Consider the following 17,249-nt stretch of genomic DNA (forward strand, 5'->3'; position numbering starts at 1 on the left):
TTTTCCACCTAGATGAAATTCCTTGTCTCTATTTTCTTCCTAATTAAAGTACAGCTTGGCATACAAATCATACTTTCCATGTGTCATCATTCATGTGTACCTTATTTTAGGTCTAGTTATTTCCTTGGGTTATGTCACCTGCTTTAGGCAGTGATGATGATTTTTGTATTCCGGATTAATGATGGAGAGTATGGGAAGTGTCCAGAGTGTAAGAAAATGATTCCTTAAAGTGACCTTGAGAAAATATTAAAGCATGTGGACCAGTATGACCTGGTGACTACCAAAGTATTTGTGTAATATATGGCTGTATTTGGAACTGGCTTTAGGATCCTTCAGGTGATAGTAAATTTAGTCTCGGAGGGACGCTACTGGTTAGAAGAGCTTCAGTGTTGTAATAAATAAGGCCTCAAATACATAATGATTTAAACGCATCCTTGTTTTTCTAATAATATTGAGCAAGGGAAGAGGTCAGCAGAGAACTCCTTTTCCACGTAGTCTTTAGAGTTAGCTGACAGACTTGACTCGAAGTTGTAACCACAAAGATGGTCCTAGGAATTATATTCCACTTTAGCTAAGTATGGAATTCAGTTCCTTGGTCTTATATAACCCCAGGAAAGGCTGGTACATAAAAATATAATCATGTATTCATAAAGAAAAAGGGTCCATATAATTGGTAGAGCACCTAATATTTTCTGGAACAGGGACTAATTTGAGATAGATTTGGGTAGAAAAAGAAAATTCCCACCTACTGCCACATTATACCTAAAGTTCCAACTGTGAGGGCACCTGGGTGGCTCAGTGGGTTAAGCGTCGGCTTCGGCTCGGGTCACCGTCTCGAGGTTTGTGAGCTCGAGCCCCACGTCGGGCTCTGTGCTGACAGCTCAGAGCCTGGAGCCTGCTTCGGATTCTGTGTCTCTCTCTCTCGCTCTCTGCCCTTCCCCCCACTCACACTCTGTCTCTCTCTGCTTCAAAAGAAACATTAAAAACATGTTTTCATAAAAAAATAAAGTTCTGACTGTGAAAAAAATGGTTTGCAGAATTCAGATATTTGATGCTCCTGTTTCAGTGTGCCAAATCCTGTTGTGTTCAGTATTATTTTCAACTTGCACTGTAACTACAGGAATACTGTCTAGTTTCCTAAAATTACTGTGGAATTTAAAATTCCAGTTTCTCGGTTGCTCATCTCAACTTAAAGCTCTCATATCTCACTAATATGACCCTTTGCTAAATCAATTTGTAGTCTGTAATCAGGCATTATGGCTTGATTTTAATCAGCCCTGATATAGTGTGCACTATTCATGGGGGGCACAGAGAATGTCAGTCACTTCTTTATATTACCACGTTAATCCTCATCACCACTCTCTTGTGCCAAAACTAGGACTGTTTTTATAAGCAAGAAGACTTAGGTTCAGAAAAAGTTGCCTAAGTGTATATACATAGATAGATAGATGTGTGTGTGTGTGTGTGTGTGTGTGTGTGTGTGTGTGTGTGTAGTTTCAAGGAACAGTTGAAATTCAAATCCACATCTGTCTGTTTTAGAACTTATGTCTTGTTTTGCAATCGTTTGAGTTTCAAATGTTCCAGTTTTCCTGTACCTTATTTTATGTCTGGTTATTCCCTTGGGTTATGTCAAATGCCTTATGCAATGTTGATGATTTATAGAAAAATTATAGAAGGAAGGAAAATTATAGAAAAAATATAATTAATTCCACATTTCTGTTGCCAGACATTTTATAAATATTAACCTTAATCTTTGTCACAAATTGAGAAGTCTTACCTTTGCCTTACTGATGAAGAAACAGGCTCAGTAAGATTAAAGCTCTAGCCTAAGATCTCATTACTAATAAGTGAGAGAGTCCAAATTTGAATTCAAAACAGTATTTTTCTTCCTACATGTAGCTGAATGCTAACATTACTCTGTTGATGGTTTGATATATCATTGAATTTTGATTTTGTTGGTGGTTCCCAAAGAGAAAAAAAAAGAAGACAAATCAAATAGCAACAGTGCTGAGAATTGAAATTCAATAGAATTGAATGGCTGAGTCTATAGGAATGATAAATTTGCTTTGTAAACATAGGAAATATGTCACTAATTCTATCAACTATCCATTTTGAAATGATTCTTTCCATTCCTACTTACAAAATATAAGCTGGTATGGGAAAATGTGATTAGCTAATAAATATAAAAAGCATATTTCGGCTGTGAAATACCTTTCAATTTACTGGAAGCCTCTGTCTTGGAATGCTGTAGTCAACCCCAAGAACATTCAGACCACTTTGCTATGTCCATACTTAACAGTATCTGAATCAATTACTCATATAATTTTTTTTTCAATTCTATAGGTGCATAAAGTAAATTACGGAAATTTTTTAAAGAAGAGATGACTTTCTCCATTCATTGCTATATTCAAAACATATCTATTAGATAAAACTATGAGACGTGCACTATTCTATTTTTGTAATACACCAGTGAACAAATAGGACTGATTCCTGTTCTCACGGACCTTGACATCTAGTAAAGTTGATGATCAAAGAACTTATAAATAAGTAATTGAATATATAATTAGAACTCACAATAGTTATTATGAAAGAAATTAATTAAGTTCAGCCATAGAGAATATAAAAGTTGGATAGAGGGGTTGCAAGTGAGATTGGATGGGCTGTGGGATCCTCTCTGAGTAGTGAAGTCCTAAGACCCGGACGATGAAAAGAAAGCAGCTGTACAAAGAGCGAAGGAAACACAGCTCAGAAATAGGAAACGACGTGTGCCGGGACCAATGGTCACAAGCGTTTGGTAAGCTTGGTAAGAAAGTGACAGGAGATCAGTGTGGCTAGTGTGTTGAGGAACAAGAGGAAAGAAGAATGAAATGAGCTTCTGGAGGCAGACAAGGTCCTGGAATGCGCGTCTTTCATTTTATTCTCAGACATGGAAAGATTGCTAAAATTTTAAATCAGAGAATGACACTGGTTCTAAATATATTATTCTGGACTTCCAATTTCTAGTCTGGCATAGAACGAGCTTGGAAGCTGTTGTTGTGGAGCAATTGTAAAAAAGTGTAACATTCGTGTAAGGTGAATGCCAGGAAAAGAAAGAGAGAAAGGAATAGAAGAAATATGTGAAGCAAGAAGGACTGAGAATTCTCCCAAAATTAATGATAAACACGAAAGCACAGATAAAGGAAGCTCAGAGAACACAGTGCAGATAAATGTCAAAATATCTACAACTTAGGCATATAGTACTCAACCTGCCAAAATCAAAGGAAAATCTTAAAAGAAGCTGGAGGAAAGAAAAAGGAGCAAGAATGAGAATTACCTCAGACATGTTTTCAGATACTATGCAAGAGGGAAAAAAGTGGAGTAGGGGTGCCTGGTGTCTAGGTCGGTTAAGTGTACAACTCTTGATTTCGGCTCAGGTCATGATCTCATGGTTCATGAGATCAAGCCCCGCATTGGGCTCTGTGCTGACAGCACGGAACCTGCTTGAGGTTCTCTCTCTCCCTCTCTCTCTGCCCCTCACCTGGTCATGTTCTATTTCTCTCTCAAAATAAATAAACTTAAAAAAAGAAAAGAAAAGGAAAAGATGGAATGCAATATTTAAGGAGCTGAAAGAAACAATGCACCAACCTAGAATTCTGGATGTAGCAAGAGTATCTTTCAAACTGAAGGAGAAAGAGAGATTTTGTCAGACAAAAATTGACGAAATTTATCATAAGCAGGATTCCCTTGCAAGAAATAAAAGAAATCCTTCACAATGAAGGAAGATTATATAGGTCAGATATATAGATCTGCATAAAGAGAGGGAGAGTCTTAAGGAATGAATGAATGAATGAATGAATGAATAACTATCACTCTGCCCAAGTGTAAGGAACAAGTTAGAAGGATGAGGGGTGGAAGCAGGTAAGGCAGTTGTAGAGTTGCAAGAATAATGACAGCTTAGAGAAACTGAAATGCAGAAGCATAAGCGGATCGAAGCAGACACAGTTGAGTTATACCTAGAAGAAAAAATCTCAGCACTTGCTTGTTGTTGGTAAATCGTAAGGGAAAGGAAAGAATCAAGGCTGATATGGTGATCTTTGGCTTAAGACACCAGGTAACTAATTTTTCAATTACTAAGATGGGAAAGTATATGAGAGGAAATTTTGAGGAATGAAATCACGGTCTCCACTGTGGGTTCTAAATCTGGCTGACAAAGAAAAGTCATCAAAGGGAGGATGTCAAATGAGCATCTGATATTAACCACAAATCTTAATATAAAAAAATAAGTGATTTATTCAGCATTCAGAAGTGTTTATTGATCCTCTACTGTGTCCAAGAAACTGGCAACTGGTGATGTTGATAAAAATAAGACATAGTTTCAGGGTGCCTGGGTGGCTCAGTCAGTTAAGTGTTCCACTCTTGATTTGGGCTCAGGTCATGATCTCATGGTTCATGACATCAAGCCCCATGTCAGGCGCTGTGCACTGACAGTGTGGAGCCTGCATGGGATTCTGTCTCTCTCTCTTTCTGCCCCTCCCGTGCACACTTTCTTTCTCTGTCTCTCTCTCAAAATAAATAAGCATTAAAAAAAAAATTCTCTGACCCTGACCTCAAGCAAGTCAAAGTTTTACAGGATAGAGAGGCTTTAAGCAAATAGATACAATATCATAAGTGCAGTAATTATTTTGCAAATTAAGTTCCATAGAGGAAGGAAAAAGAAAGCAAAATGAAGAAAATGACCTTAGGGAGCATTCATTTCCAGATATGACTCATAGTTCGTATTATTTGCCTACTGTATACATTAGAATTGTTAGATTATTTCATTAAAATGTGGCAATGATGTCCTGGATACAGCTACTAAATCCTTGAGCCCGGATTGTTTGTTCTGGGCCAAGTTGATGTACATATGACATGAACAAAGAAATTGAAAATATCCATGTTGGGGTCATATGAAGAAAAGTATATGAGAGGAAATTTTGCACGCAACCTATCTGCACACAACCAGGACAATTAGGCGAATATGAAAATGACTTCCAAGTCTTATGTTAACATGGGGGAAATCAAATGGAATGTTTAAGACATCATGCCTGGAAGTGAATAAGGAGAGGCAGAAATACTGTGCGATGGTGATTCCGGATCTGCTGTAAAAATGCACCATTGGGTCACCTGGGTGGCTCAGTCAGTTAAGTGTACGACTTCGGCTCAGGTCATGATCTTGCAGTTTGTGAGTTCAAGCCCCATGTTGGGCTCTGTGCTGACAACTCAGAGCCTGGAACCTGCTTCGGATTCTGTGCCTCCCTCTCTCTCTGCCCCTGCCATGTTTGTGCTCTCTCTCTCTCAAAAATAAGAATAAACATTAAAAAAAAAAAAAAAAGAATGCACTATCATTCCCAGGAGGCACAATAAAGAAGAGTGTTCCCGAGAGGAAAAGCGTGTGCAAGTCTCGGGGATTCAAAAAGCAGAGTTTAGGGGCGCCTGGGTGGCGCAGTCGGTTAAGCGTCCGACTTCAGCCAGGTCACGATCTCGCGGTCCGTGAGTTCGAGCCCCGCGTCAGGCTCTGGGCTGATGGCTCGGAGCCTGGAGCCTGTTTCCGATTCTGTGTCTCCCTCTCTCTGCCCCTCCCTCGTTCATGCTCTGTCTGTCTCTCTCTGTCCCAAAAAAAAAAAAAAAAAAAAAAAAAGCAGAGTTTAGGGTATTTTGAATATTTACATAAAATCAAAATATGGGGGTTCTGGAATAGAATAATGAACTCTAATGAAACCCTAATGAACATACTTCACTCTAATGACATCCAAAGTAAATATGGAGAATGTATTAGACTTACAGACTCTAAATAAAAATTAATTAATTAATTGAAAGTGTTAATTAACTATTATGTGAGAATGAAAATATCACAAATTCTCAGATGTGATTTTAATTATGTTGGTTACTTCATCATATCTCCAAGCAATCATCGCTAACAAATATAGAATTTTTCAGTTTTTTTTTTCCATTTCAGGCTCTCGAAACCACATAGAAATGTAACAAACATAGCAAAGGCCTCTGTAGACATTGACAGGAATTACTAATAATAAATTAGGACACATGTCTGCTAGGTGTATTATACTCTCCTGCATTTGTCATAAAGGTGTGATAACTAGTTGGTGACACCGGGCTTCCCTCAGGTACATGTCCTACATCTAACTTACATTTTAATTACTGACGACGATTAATGATGGGATCGCATTCAGTCTGATAACTGTAACCTCAACAGTGTCCCAGTTATCAAACACATTTCAATAGCAGCTCTATGAAGACCAAGTCTATTTTTACTGTGGACTAAAAAGAAAGATTTTAGTTACCTTTTTGAAACCCACATGCTGAGGAAGAGATATTATAGAATAGGGGGTTATCACTTGTTTTTGAACTTGGCAAGGAATAGAAGAAGTAAAGAGAATATTGAATTAAACCGTGAAGAACTTAGGTGTGATGCACACACACACACACACACACAAATTTTGTTGGTTGGGAGGTATCAGGGTGAGAGGAGAAACCTTTTTGGGGAGCAAATAAGAGTTTAAGAGATTTCATTTATCTGTAAGGGTTTAAAGCTCTTAGAGGAGATAAGCAATTTATCAAATAGAGTTCTCAGACTCTCAACCCTTGATGACTTCAATATTCTCTGTTATTGTCTACCAGGAACAGGCCTCACGCTGATGGGAAGTCATCTGAGACTTTCTTTGTGGAAGAATGTGGTAAACCGACTTGGACCACATGAGAGGTCAAATATTTCTTCTTCCACTACCTGAAACAAAAAAGGTTGAAATTCAGGGGAGTGACCGTAGCATTTCATTGGCACCAAATGTCGTGTCTTCTGTGATGTTTTTTTTTTTTTTTTTTTTTTTAATTTTATTTTTGGGACAGAGAGAGACAGAGCATGAACGGGGGAGGGGCAGAGAGAGAGGGAGACACAGAATCGGAAACAGGCTCCAGGCTCCGAGCCATCAGCCCAGAGCCTGACGCGGGGCTCGAACTCACGGACCGCGAGATCGTGACCTGGCTGAAGTCGGACGCTTAACCGACTGCGCCACCCAGGCGCCCCTGTGATGTTTTTAAAAAATAAAATATTTAGAAAATGTATATCCCAAAGGTGGTCATCCCACCTCCTCCCCCTGTGCATGCTTGCTCGGGCATATGAAATCTCCTTACTTTTACTTGGAAAGCTCTACAAGCATTCTAAAATATATTTCCTCAGGGAAAAAAAATCATCAGTCCTCTAGACTCTTCAATAGATAATACAGGGACAATGGGCATTGGTGGGAAAAAAGGGTTGTGCAGAGTGGAAGTGACGTCATGACCACTGATGTCACCATGCCTCACTCAGGCCATGTTCCCCAAAGGAATGGGGACGATAGTGTGATAGGAAAGCATCTACCAAAAGGATCATCGAGTTACTGCTTGGAATGTTTATCTTTCTACACTTATTCTCAACTACACCATCTTTGACCTCCTGAGTAGCAGCTTGAAAGAAGATATTTCTGGTTCTGAATGACCACTGACCCAAGGAAAAAGATAGCTATAGGGATTAACTCACATTTAGGGGGGTTAGTCCAAAATAAGGCCCAGAGTTTGTTCCTTACATGGTGCCCAAGTAAGAACTATTCAAACATCTTTCTTCATGTGACATTAAAATATTTCTTAACCTTCATTCGCTTTACATCTATGAAGACTGAGGTGTCTTAGTAAATTTTCTCAGGTGAAGATGTGCATTAATTCTGGAATGCAGGCACACAAGCTGATGACTTTTTATATAGTGTTTATCTTCTTAGTTGAAGGCCACCAACAGACCTGGATGACATTGTTACTAGTAAAAGTAAGTATGTCATCAGTGTTACCATGGATAAATATTACACACATCCCCTCCAGGCTTTGGAAATCAAACCCAGCTTTAAACATGAAGAATATCAAGTTGTCAGGGTGGAGCTCTTTCAAATGGACGCTAAGATGCTTCCCTAAAACTGGCTGTCAGGACAAATACACAGAGAACAATACCACATAATTAAATTCTCAGCTGAGTGTTAAAAATAGGGAATACTGTGAGGTTTTTCATATGCAATATCCAATAAGTTTTGATATGTAGGGTCTATTTCAGTACATTACATAATTCCTCCAAATGTCGTAACATTAGGTCTCTTCTTCAAAGATGGAGACTATATGCCTTCCTAACCATGTTTCTTCTCGTGGGTAATGACCGGGGTAAACATCCATTCAACTGGACTCCTTGTAATCAAGCATTATTGAGGAGTGGGAACAGAAGCAAAACAGGTCAAGTACACAGGTGATTGTATCATACATTCTCAAGCCTGATAACAGGGGAAAGATTAGGAATGGGAGATATATAGGACAGGCAAACTGGATTTATTTTATGGAGGAGTGGGAAGTCATCGTCACAGGCAGCACAACAATGAACTAATGAGTTGTTATGATGCTAACTGATCTAAAATATGAGTAGGAGGAGAGTCTTGGCATGTACCACCAAGGTATATAAGCAAAGCGGTCTAGTTTCATGCAGACCTAGACAAGGTACTCTTCACTGCTTGTCTGGACTCTTTACTTCAGATTCACCATGCCATCCAACATTCGCTCTTCTGGAAACTGCGGTTCCCCCTATCTTGGGAGTCACTGCCATGTTCCTGTCACCTCATCCACTACTCTCTATGCTGCTGGTATGAACTGTGGTGATGCTCTCTCCTTGCCCAGCCAAAACAGAACATGGCTACTGGACAACTTCTCAGAGACACGTGGTCAACCTTCCAGCTACCAACCATCCAGCTGTGTGCCCAGAGACTATAAAATTTCTTGCTACCCCTCTACTACGTACTGTACCTTCAGGTCCTGCAGAGGAACCGGTTTTTTTCCCATCAGCTCTTATCTTTCCAGTTCCTGTCAACCGTCAATGCATAATAGACCTCAGAACTGTTTGTCTAGGCATTCCCGCCCCCAGAACCACCTCTCTTATGGCTATCAGCCACAGAACTTCATCTCCTGTGGATATCGACCCCTGAATTTTGTTTCTGGCACCTGTAATCCTGTGAGATATCTCTCCTATGGCTGTCAACCTTTCAGTTATGCGTCCAGCAGCTTCAGACCCCTGAACTACGTGTCTAATAGATTTCAACCTGTTCGCTACATACAGAACAGTTTCCAACCAGCTTGTTCTTCCTTTGGGACTTGGCAATCTCCGTTTATTAGAAGATCATGCTGAATTGTCATTCTAGCATCTTGCTAGAGAGCTTTACAAAGACGTATCATCTTCAGGTTGATAGATTGTTCTTAGGTTGATGGCCTTTGTGCTTTTAGTTTAGTTATTGTTTTAACCCGTACTCTTACTTGATCAAATTCTAAGTGATTTTAATTGTTTGTTTATTCACTAGAATACTCATGTTATCAGGCTTCTTGATTTCTATGCCATTAACATGTTCTTATGTAAAAAAAAAAGTTTTCATGGTTATCTCTAAATAAACTTGCTTCAAATAATTCAGAAAACAGTATTTTTTAATTCTTTATTATCCTTCGTGAAGTTAAAGCCTTTTAGTTTCACTAAACCAAGTATATTTAAAGAAAAAAAGAGTGTCTAAAAAAAAAAGCAAGCAAGATAGATACTTTTGAGGTCATGAAGATTCTTTAGTCAGGACACACGGTGTTTTATCACAGTAACTAAGAACTTCAAAATTCCAGACACTTAAAACTCCAGTGGTTTATTTATCATTCATAAACACACTCATTGTTCCATATCCAAAATCGTTCTCATTCTGGGATCTGGGAGTAGAGAGCCTACACAATAGTAAATATTGCCAGTAGAGTCAGGGATAACATAGAGAATCACCCCTGACTCTCTCTATATATCCTTTAATATATCACGGACAGAGTAAGTTACAGTGTTCGCGTTTGCCTTCTGGGATTAACCACCAAAGTGTTGCATAAATTTTAATTCTGAACGATGGAGAACACCCTATTTTTCCCTCTTGAATTAAACCTGATAAGTCCTTCCACCAGACCCTCATGGATTTTTACACAGGGAACATTGTTACTTTGAACTTCTTTCTCTCTTTTATATATGTATTAACTCATTTATTCGGTTCTTCCATGTGATTAGTGAGAACTTGCTCGTCTTATGAGCAACTTCTCATATCTAGCATACTGATACTTCCAATATGCCACCGTACCACTAAGAGTCAGTAATCTCCAATGAACACAACTATCAACACATTATTTTCCCTAGTTTTACACATAAAAAAGCCAAATAGGGCAAGCAATTTTCCCAAAGACCCAGTTAAGTAGGATTCCAGACTTTCCTATATTCTCCATATTATCTATAGACTTTTTCATTTAAGAAATGACCAATCTATGGGGCGCCTGGGTGGCGCAGTCGGTTAAGCCTCCGACTTCAGCCAGGTCACGATCTCGCGGTCCGTGAGTTCGAGCCCCGCGTCGGGCTCTGGGCTGATGGCTCGGAGCCTGGAGCCTGTTTCCGATTCTGTGTCTCCCTCTCTCTCTGCCCCTCCCCCGTTCATGCTCTGTCTCTCTGTGTCCCAAAAATAAATAAAAAACGTTGAAAAAAAAAAAAAAAGAAAGAAATGACCAATCTGGAAACTTCTAAGTTGTCAATAACTTGACAACCATGATCTGCAACTCTACAACTGCCAAGCCTAAACTGCACACAAAACTGTTTCTCTGCTTCAGCTACAGCCCCACCCTTCTCTCTGGGATGCTGACTCATTTTAATGGCATTTTAATGACATATTCACTTACATCCTCTCTGGGGGTCTTCTTTCTTATATAGATGTGAGGAAATGTCTTCAACTTATTCAGTTTCTCTAAACTGAATTGTGTGTGTGTGTGTGTGTGTGTGTGTGTGTGTGTGTTTTCAATATATAACTTATATAGATGGTAACCTACTTCTAGTACTTTCCCCCTTTTCTTCCTCTCTTCCTTCCTTCCTCCTTCCCTCCCACCACCCTCTCGTTCCTTTTCTTTCTTTCTTTCTTTCTTTCTTTCTTTCTTTCTTTCTTTCTTTCTCTCTGATGGGCTCTTAGAAAATGCAGTAGGTTTTAGAAGAGATCCAATGATAATAATAGTGAAGGTAATAATATTTAATAATAATACTAATAGAGATTATAGGCTGATGATAATGATAAAAGTTAACATCAACTACATATGAATTATATTTCATAATCTTTGCCCGACTAACTCATTTAATCCTCATACTTATCTATGGAGAAAATACTATTATTATTAACTCCATTTTGAAGGTGTGGACATTGAGTTATGGAAACATTTGGTAGTTAATTGATATTCTAAGTAAGCATCAGAGATAGGAATCTGAGTATTGAGTCTTTATTCTTTTTTTAAATTTTTTTAATGTTTATTTATTTTTGAGAGAGACAGAGACAGAATGCGAGTGGGCTAGGAGCAGACAGAGAGAGAGGGAGACACACAATCCAAAGCAGTCTCCAGGCTCTGAGCTGTCAGCACAGAGCCCGAAGCGGGGCTCGAACTCACGAGCTGTGAGAGCATGACCTGAGCCGAAGTTGGATGCTCAACCGACTGAACCACCCAGACGCCCCGAGCCTTTATTCTTCACTGCATATGCAGTCTTCTAGGAATTAATTCATAACCGTGGCATAGAAGAATATAGTTTAAATGAGAGGAGCCATTAGTGATCTCTTCTGAAGCAAAGCATTTGTCATAACTACATGGGGTAGGACTGTCCACTTATGGCATTACCTTTTCAAAACGACAGGATTATTGCAGGCGTCCATTTGCAACATCAAAGTAAATTAACAATAATAATATTTTTCTTAAGTCTAATGGGTGACTGGAATTTTTTTAAATTATAGCTTTAGAAAATTAGAAGGAAAAGTAACATTTGATTTGCATCTTCTGTGTGCCAAGCGCCGTCTTCAGTATTTTCACACTTTTTATCTCATTCTATTCTCACCACCGTCCTGCAAAGCAGGTGCTATTAGCTCTGGTTTTATGTAAGAAGGTCCTGAGGTACCGAGGGAGAACCATTTTCTAAGGTTACACAGTAATAAATATGTTTCCAGAGTACTTAGTAAGAGGGTGACTCATAACTCATGAAGACACAGTCTTGACAGCTCCGTCCCAAAATGTTTAACTCCCACTCACCAGCATCTCATTATATTCTTAGAATGTTTTCCTGAAAAAGGAAGCACAAATCAGACTCAGGTTTCTATCTTGCCACTCGCTTGTGTCATCATTTCAAAAGTGCTTCATCATTTACTCCTATTTCCTACGTTTTTAATTTTGCTCATCTGCTCTTCAGCTGCTGAAACACTTAATGATCTGTGAAACCAACACGGTACATGTGGCTACAGTCTCCACCATTTTAGGCTACTACTGCTAAATTTAGGGATCGTTTGAACTCAGCAGTTACAATTGAATTGTTGCATAAGGGTGGGTTGCCGTACGTTTTGCTTTTTTTTTTTTTTTTTTTTTAAATCCTGGCACCGCTGTTGCATCATTTAATTGCACCGGGGCAAGTGGAATTAGAACACAAATATATACATGGTGGCAAAAAGGGAAGATAAAAATTCTATCATGACTTAAAAGGCTAGAAGGTGACCTCCATTATTTTCTTTAAGGGCCATTTACTGGAAAATTTAGCTTTCTTTGATCTTCTGTGTTTACCCTAAAGGATTTTTAACCTTTGGAAAAAATTGGGAAAGAGTTCCATAACTCTTTTTTAATGAGTTCCAAGGAATCTGCTGCCTCATTAGATAAAGGGATTTTGCAGCTTATTCTTTAGAAGGCAAAGGAATGTCTCTGAATTATCTGATGGCCAGAAAGCTTATTCCTCCTATCTTAAACTTGCCTTGGATACAAAGCCCAAACTCTACACGAAGACTACCTAATAGAGTTATCTATGCTCCTGGACATAATGTATTAGTTTCCTGCGGCTACTGGAAATTAATGGAGGAAAGATCTTTTTAGTAATTCAGTGGAAACAGAGTAAGCTGCATGCCTCTCCAAAGGGCATGCTGCCCTCAGAGGACAATGGCATCCACAGGACTAATGGTTTTTACTTTCTGTGAAAACTAACCATTGTGATGAGCTTACTTGCTCTGCTACTGATACTATCCTTACCATGTCTTGCCAAGATGAAGACTAAAATAGAAGACAATTCTATAGAGGCATCATGTGCACAGCATGGTGGGTAAACGGGTTGCACTGGCTACCTACGGCTGCGATGGGTACGTAAGAAAGTAAAACAGAAATGCAAACGAAAGGAGTTGCTCCAACATGGATGGACCTAGAGGGTATTTTGCTAAGTGAAGTAAGTCACACGGGGAAAGACAAACACCACATGATTTTACTTAGCTGTGGACTCTGAATACCAAAACAAATGAATGAACAAACAAACAAAGACAGACTCATAAATACAGAGAACAAACTAGCGATCGCCAGAGGGGAGGGGTCTGGGGGAGGTGAGTGCAATAGGTGAAGGCAATTAAGAAGCACAAACTTCTAGCTGTAAAATAAATATGTCAGGGGGTGAAAAGTACAACATAGGAAATAGAGCCAGCAGTATTGTAATAACCCCGTAGGGTAACAGATGATAGCTACACTTATCCTGGTGAGCAGAGTGTATGTAACAAATAGCATTGTCGAATCACTATGGAGCATACCACACCCGGAACTAATTTAACACTGTATGTCAAACTATACTTCAGTTTTAAAAAATGAGAGGACCTGAGCTAACTCTGCTTTTGCAAATGTCCACATTCCATTGTGTAGAAGCTTATTGTACCCACATAAATGTAAAGATGTTGTAAAGTCTCCTGCTCTGAATATTGGTTATGCTATGTGATGTTCTACGTGTTTTCTGTTGGATTTACACTAGTGTGAATGATATTAATTTAAAATACCATCGAATGCTAGGTTGGAAGGGCAGGATGTAAGCTTTACAGCTGACTGACTTATTATGTTTTCATTCCCTCAAATCTGCCTCAAGGAAGCCTGAAAATAAGACTAGACGTGCCCCAGAAAAATCCAGAAATAAAGCTCCATCAACCTCTGGACTTTTCTATACACCACTAGGATTCAGTAACTCAGTGGGAAGTTGGCCATCAACTGCCTTATATATTTTATTTCCTCTTCGGTCTGCCTCAGGACTTAACATTTCTGCACAAAATCCCAGGACGTTCTGTAGCCGAACAATTTGCCAGAAATATGGTTCCCTGATCTTGACCCTTTTCACAAGACAGCAAAACGTGTTTATTAAAGAGTTGTTTACAGGGGCGCCTGGGTGGCTTGGTTGGTTAAGCGTCCGACTTCAGCTCAGGTCATGATCTCACAGTCCGTGAGTTCGAGCCCCGCGTCGGGCTCTGTGCTGACAGCTCAGAGCCTGGAGCCTGTTTCGGATTCTGTGTCTCCCTCTCTCTCTGCCCCTCCCCTGTTCATGCTCTGTCTCTCTCTGTCTCAAAAATAAATAAACGTTAAAAAAAATTAAAAAAAAAAGAGTTGTTTACAGAATAAACCCATCACCTTACAAAATAAATACTGAGAGAAGGATGGAGAAAACTCAGACTGAGAAAAATGGAGAATATCTGCATGCTTAAACTGGTGTGCATTTAAAAATTTAGCTGAGAAGCAGAGAACAGGAGGAGAAATCGAATTGTCTTCTGTAAGGATCGTGTCTTTTAAAAACTATCCCTATACTTATCTTACTTCAATAAGTTGGTTCTGTCCTCTGTCCGAATTAATCACTGTTAATAAATTCATTCCTGTTTCCAATTCAATGTAGGCTCTAAGTTTGAATTGTAGTTTATGTTTTCAAGAACAATATGTCAATTCTTTAGTTTGAATTAAAATCTTAAAAATTTTCCATCATCTTTCACCATAAGGAGTGAAAGTGTTATCTAAGTACAGTACCTATAGGAAATATATAACTTATTCAAATAAGTTTTTTAAACATAAGTTATTCTCTTTTGTGGGTATGGACAAAGAATAACTCTTCAACACAAAAATAAAATAAAGTCTATGTGCAAAAAAAAGCAAATCGAGAATAAATAAAACTTTTTTTTGCAAGAAATGTAGAAAAATGTTATACATCTGTCAGGAATTGAGCTTTACAGCAGACCAAGAGATGTATGATGTATAATCTTAGTCAATTAGGAAGGCATAATCCTGAGAAATTGGTCTTCTTTGATACTACATATTGCAGACACTCTTTAAGAAAGAAATCTTGGGGCACCTGGGTGGCTTAGTCAGTTACACATCTGACTCGACTCTTGTTTTAGGCTCAGGTCATGATCCCAAGGTTGTGGGATCGAGCCCCACGTTGGGCTCTGCACTGAGCATGGAGCCTGCTTAAGATTCTCTCTCTCTCCTTCTGCCCTTCTGCCCTGCTCATGCACTCTGTCTCTCTAAAATAAGAAAGAAGAAGAAGAAGAAGAAGAAGAAGAAGAAGAAGAAGAAGAAAAGGAAGGAAGGAAGGAAGGAAGGAAGGAAGGAAGGAAGGAAGGAAGAGAAAGAAAGAAAGAAAGAAAGAAAGAAAGAAAGAAAGAAAGAAAGAAAAGCATCTCATAGAAGTCTTGGTTACTTAGCAACCACTGATCCATAAATACAAATTAGGTCACTAAGTCTCACTTGGATTGCTGTGAGTCTTACAGGTGAAATTCTCCAAATACATCAGATGAGAAATCATCACCAATGCATGGCTTGGCACAGTGAAGAATATAGTACATATTTTGGGGAAACAATTCTTTCTCTTAACAGTTCAGTGCCTTACTTTTTTTTTAAGCAACAGTAGTGAGACAGCCAAAGTATTCAGCTAAGCTCACAAGATAGGATTAAGTCCTGCACTATTTTGCAGTAGTCAAAAGAATGGAAAAGCACAGGTTGCTTGTTTTGCTTGAATCCTTGTTCACCCTTTAATAACCGTGCTGCAGAAGCCCATACACATGTGAACTCTTGTTAACCACCTATTGGCAGATGAGAGTTTGCTTATGAACATTAAAACCACTATTCACTGAAGCTATGGTCTAAAGACAATGAGTATTGGGGGATGATCAAAGTGACGATGATAAATACCTTGAAGGATCAAAATAAACTTATTTTTATAGGAGTGCAAAGACATCAGCAGATGTAGTGAAACAACACACATAATAAGATGTTGGTGTGTTCTTCCAGGCAGTGAGGAGGAAGAGAGTCTGGAGAGGTTGCAGACAATCTCCAGGAAGGATATAAAAAGTCCGCAGGCCATACTAGCAGCATACCTTCACAGCCATCACTTGAGCATGCAGTCAGGCTCCATGTCTCTCCTGGGCTATCCTGGGGATTGCAATGGAACATCCTACAGAACTCACTGTTACATCCCAGCGACTCCTTCTGTTGCTCTTTGCTCCAGGGATGTAAGCCCTACCTTTGGGCTCTGCTTACCCAGCAGCTACCAAGGAAATCTCTGGCTCTTGGATAACTGCCAAGAAACCTATGATGAAACACCAAGCTGTGAATCTCCCAGCTGTGAGCTCAAGACCTGTACTGCAAATTGTACAAACTCCTCTGTGCCCTGCAACTCTCCGACAGTGGGCAACGTTGGCAGTGCCTGTGAAACTACCAACATTGGCTCCGACCCCAGCTGCAGCCCATGCACTCAGATCAATGGGTACGTATCTGATTGCTACGCACCCAGCCCATGTGCATCTAAAGCCTGCCAGACCCTCAGCAATGGCTTCAAATGCTTTGGGCAACTCAATTGCTTGTCCAACAGTCTCAGGCCCCTAAACTACTGCAGACTGGGTAGCTCGGGGTATAGAAGCTATCAAAATCTTGGCTTCATACGCAGTGGCTTCTCACCATCATGTTATATCCCCAGAAGCTGCCAATTCCAAAGCTATTTGATGAGAAGTTCCCGATATCCAAGTTATGGACCTATGAGCTGCCAACCGCTGAGATATTTTTCTAGAAACTTCCAGTCTCTGAGCTACATACCAAGTACCTTTCCTCCTCTGAGGTATTTATGCAGTAGTTGCAGACCTCTGAGTTACTATTGATCAACCAATTGCATTTGTGACTACTGGAAATTGTCCAGCGGGGCATATTCTACCAAGTGGTCATCTTCTCTAATATTCTGCTGAATTACTTCATGCCTCCTAAGAATCTTACTATATTACCTCAAATACAACTCTAGAACTGTTTAATCACAATCATCCTCACTTGCTAGCTTTTTTTTTTCCTGTTGCTTTGTTAACGTCTTTTGTGTTGAG

General features: G+C 39.4%; 1 protein-coding gene across 1 annotated transcript; it reads left to right on the forward strand.

The window, feature by feature from the left end:
- The first annotated feature begins 16,280 nt into the window (after window positions 1–16,280).
- Window positions 16,281–17,036, forward strand: KRTAP24-1 (keratin associated protein 24-1). Its single transcript, XM_060640983.2, has one exon. It carries the CDS (start codon window positions 16,281–16,283, stop codon window positions 17,034–17,036), a length of 756 nt encoding a protein of 251 aa, XP_060496966.2.
- Window positions 17,037–17,249: the final 213 nt, after the last annotated feature.

This window comes from Panthera onca, chromosome C2 (assembly GCF_046562875.1).
Source record: "Panthera onca isolate mPanOnc1 chromosome C2, mPanOnc1 haplotype 2, whole genome shotgun sequence".
Classification (NCBI taxonomy): Eukaryota; Metazoa; Chordata; class Mammalia; order Carnivora; family Felidae; genus Panthera; species Panthera onca.

Bases quoted from the DNA above. Each gene is read 5' to 3' on its own strand.
- KRTAP24-1 (XM_060640983.2), top strand. From the start codon at position 16,281: ATGCAGTCAGGCTCCATGTCTCTCCTGGGCTATCCTGGGGATTGCAAT.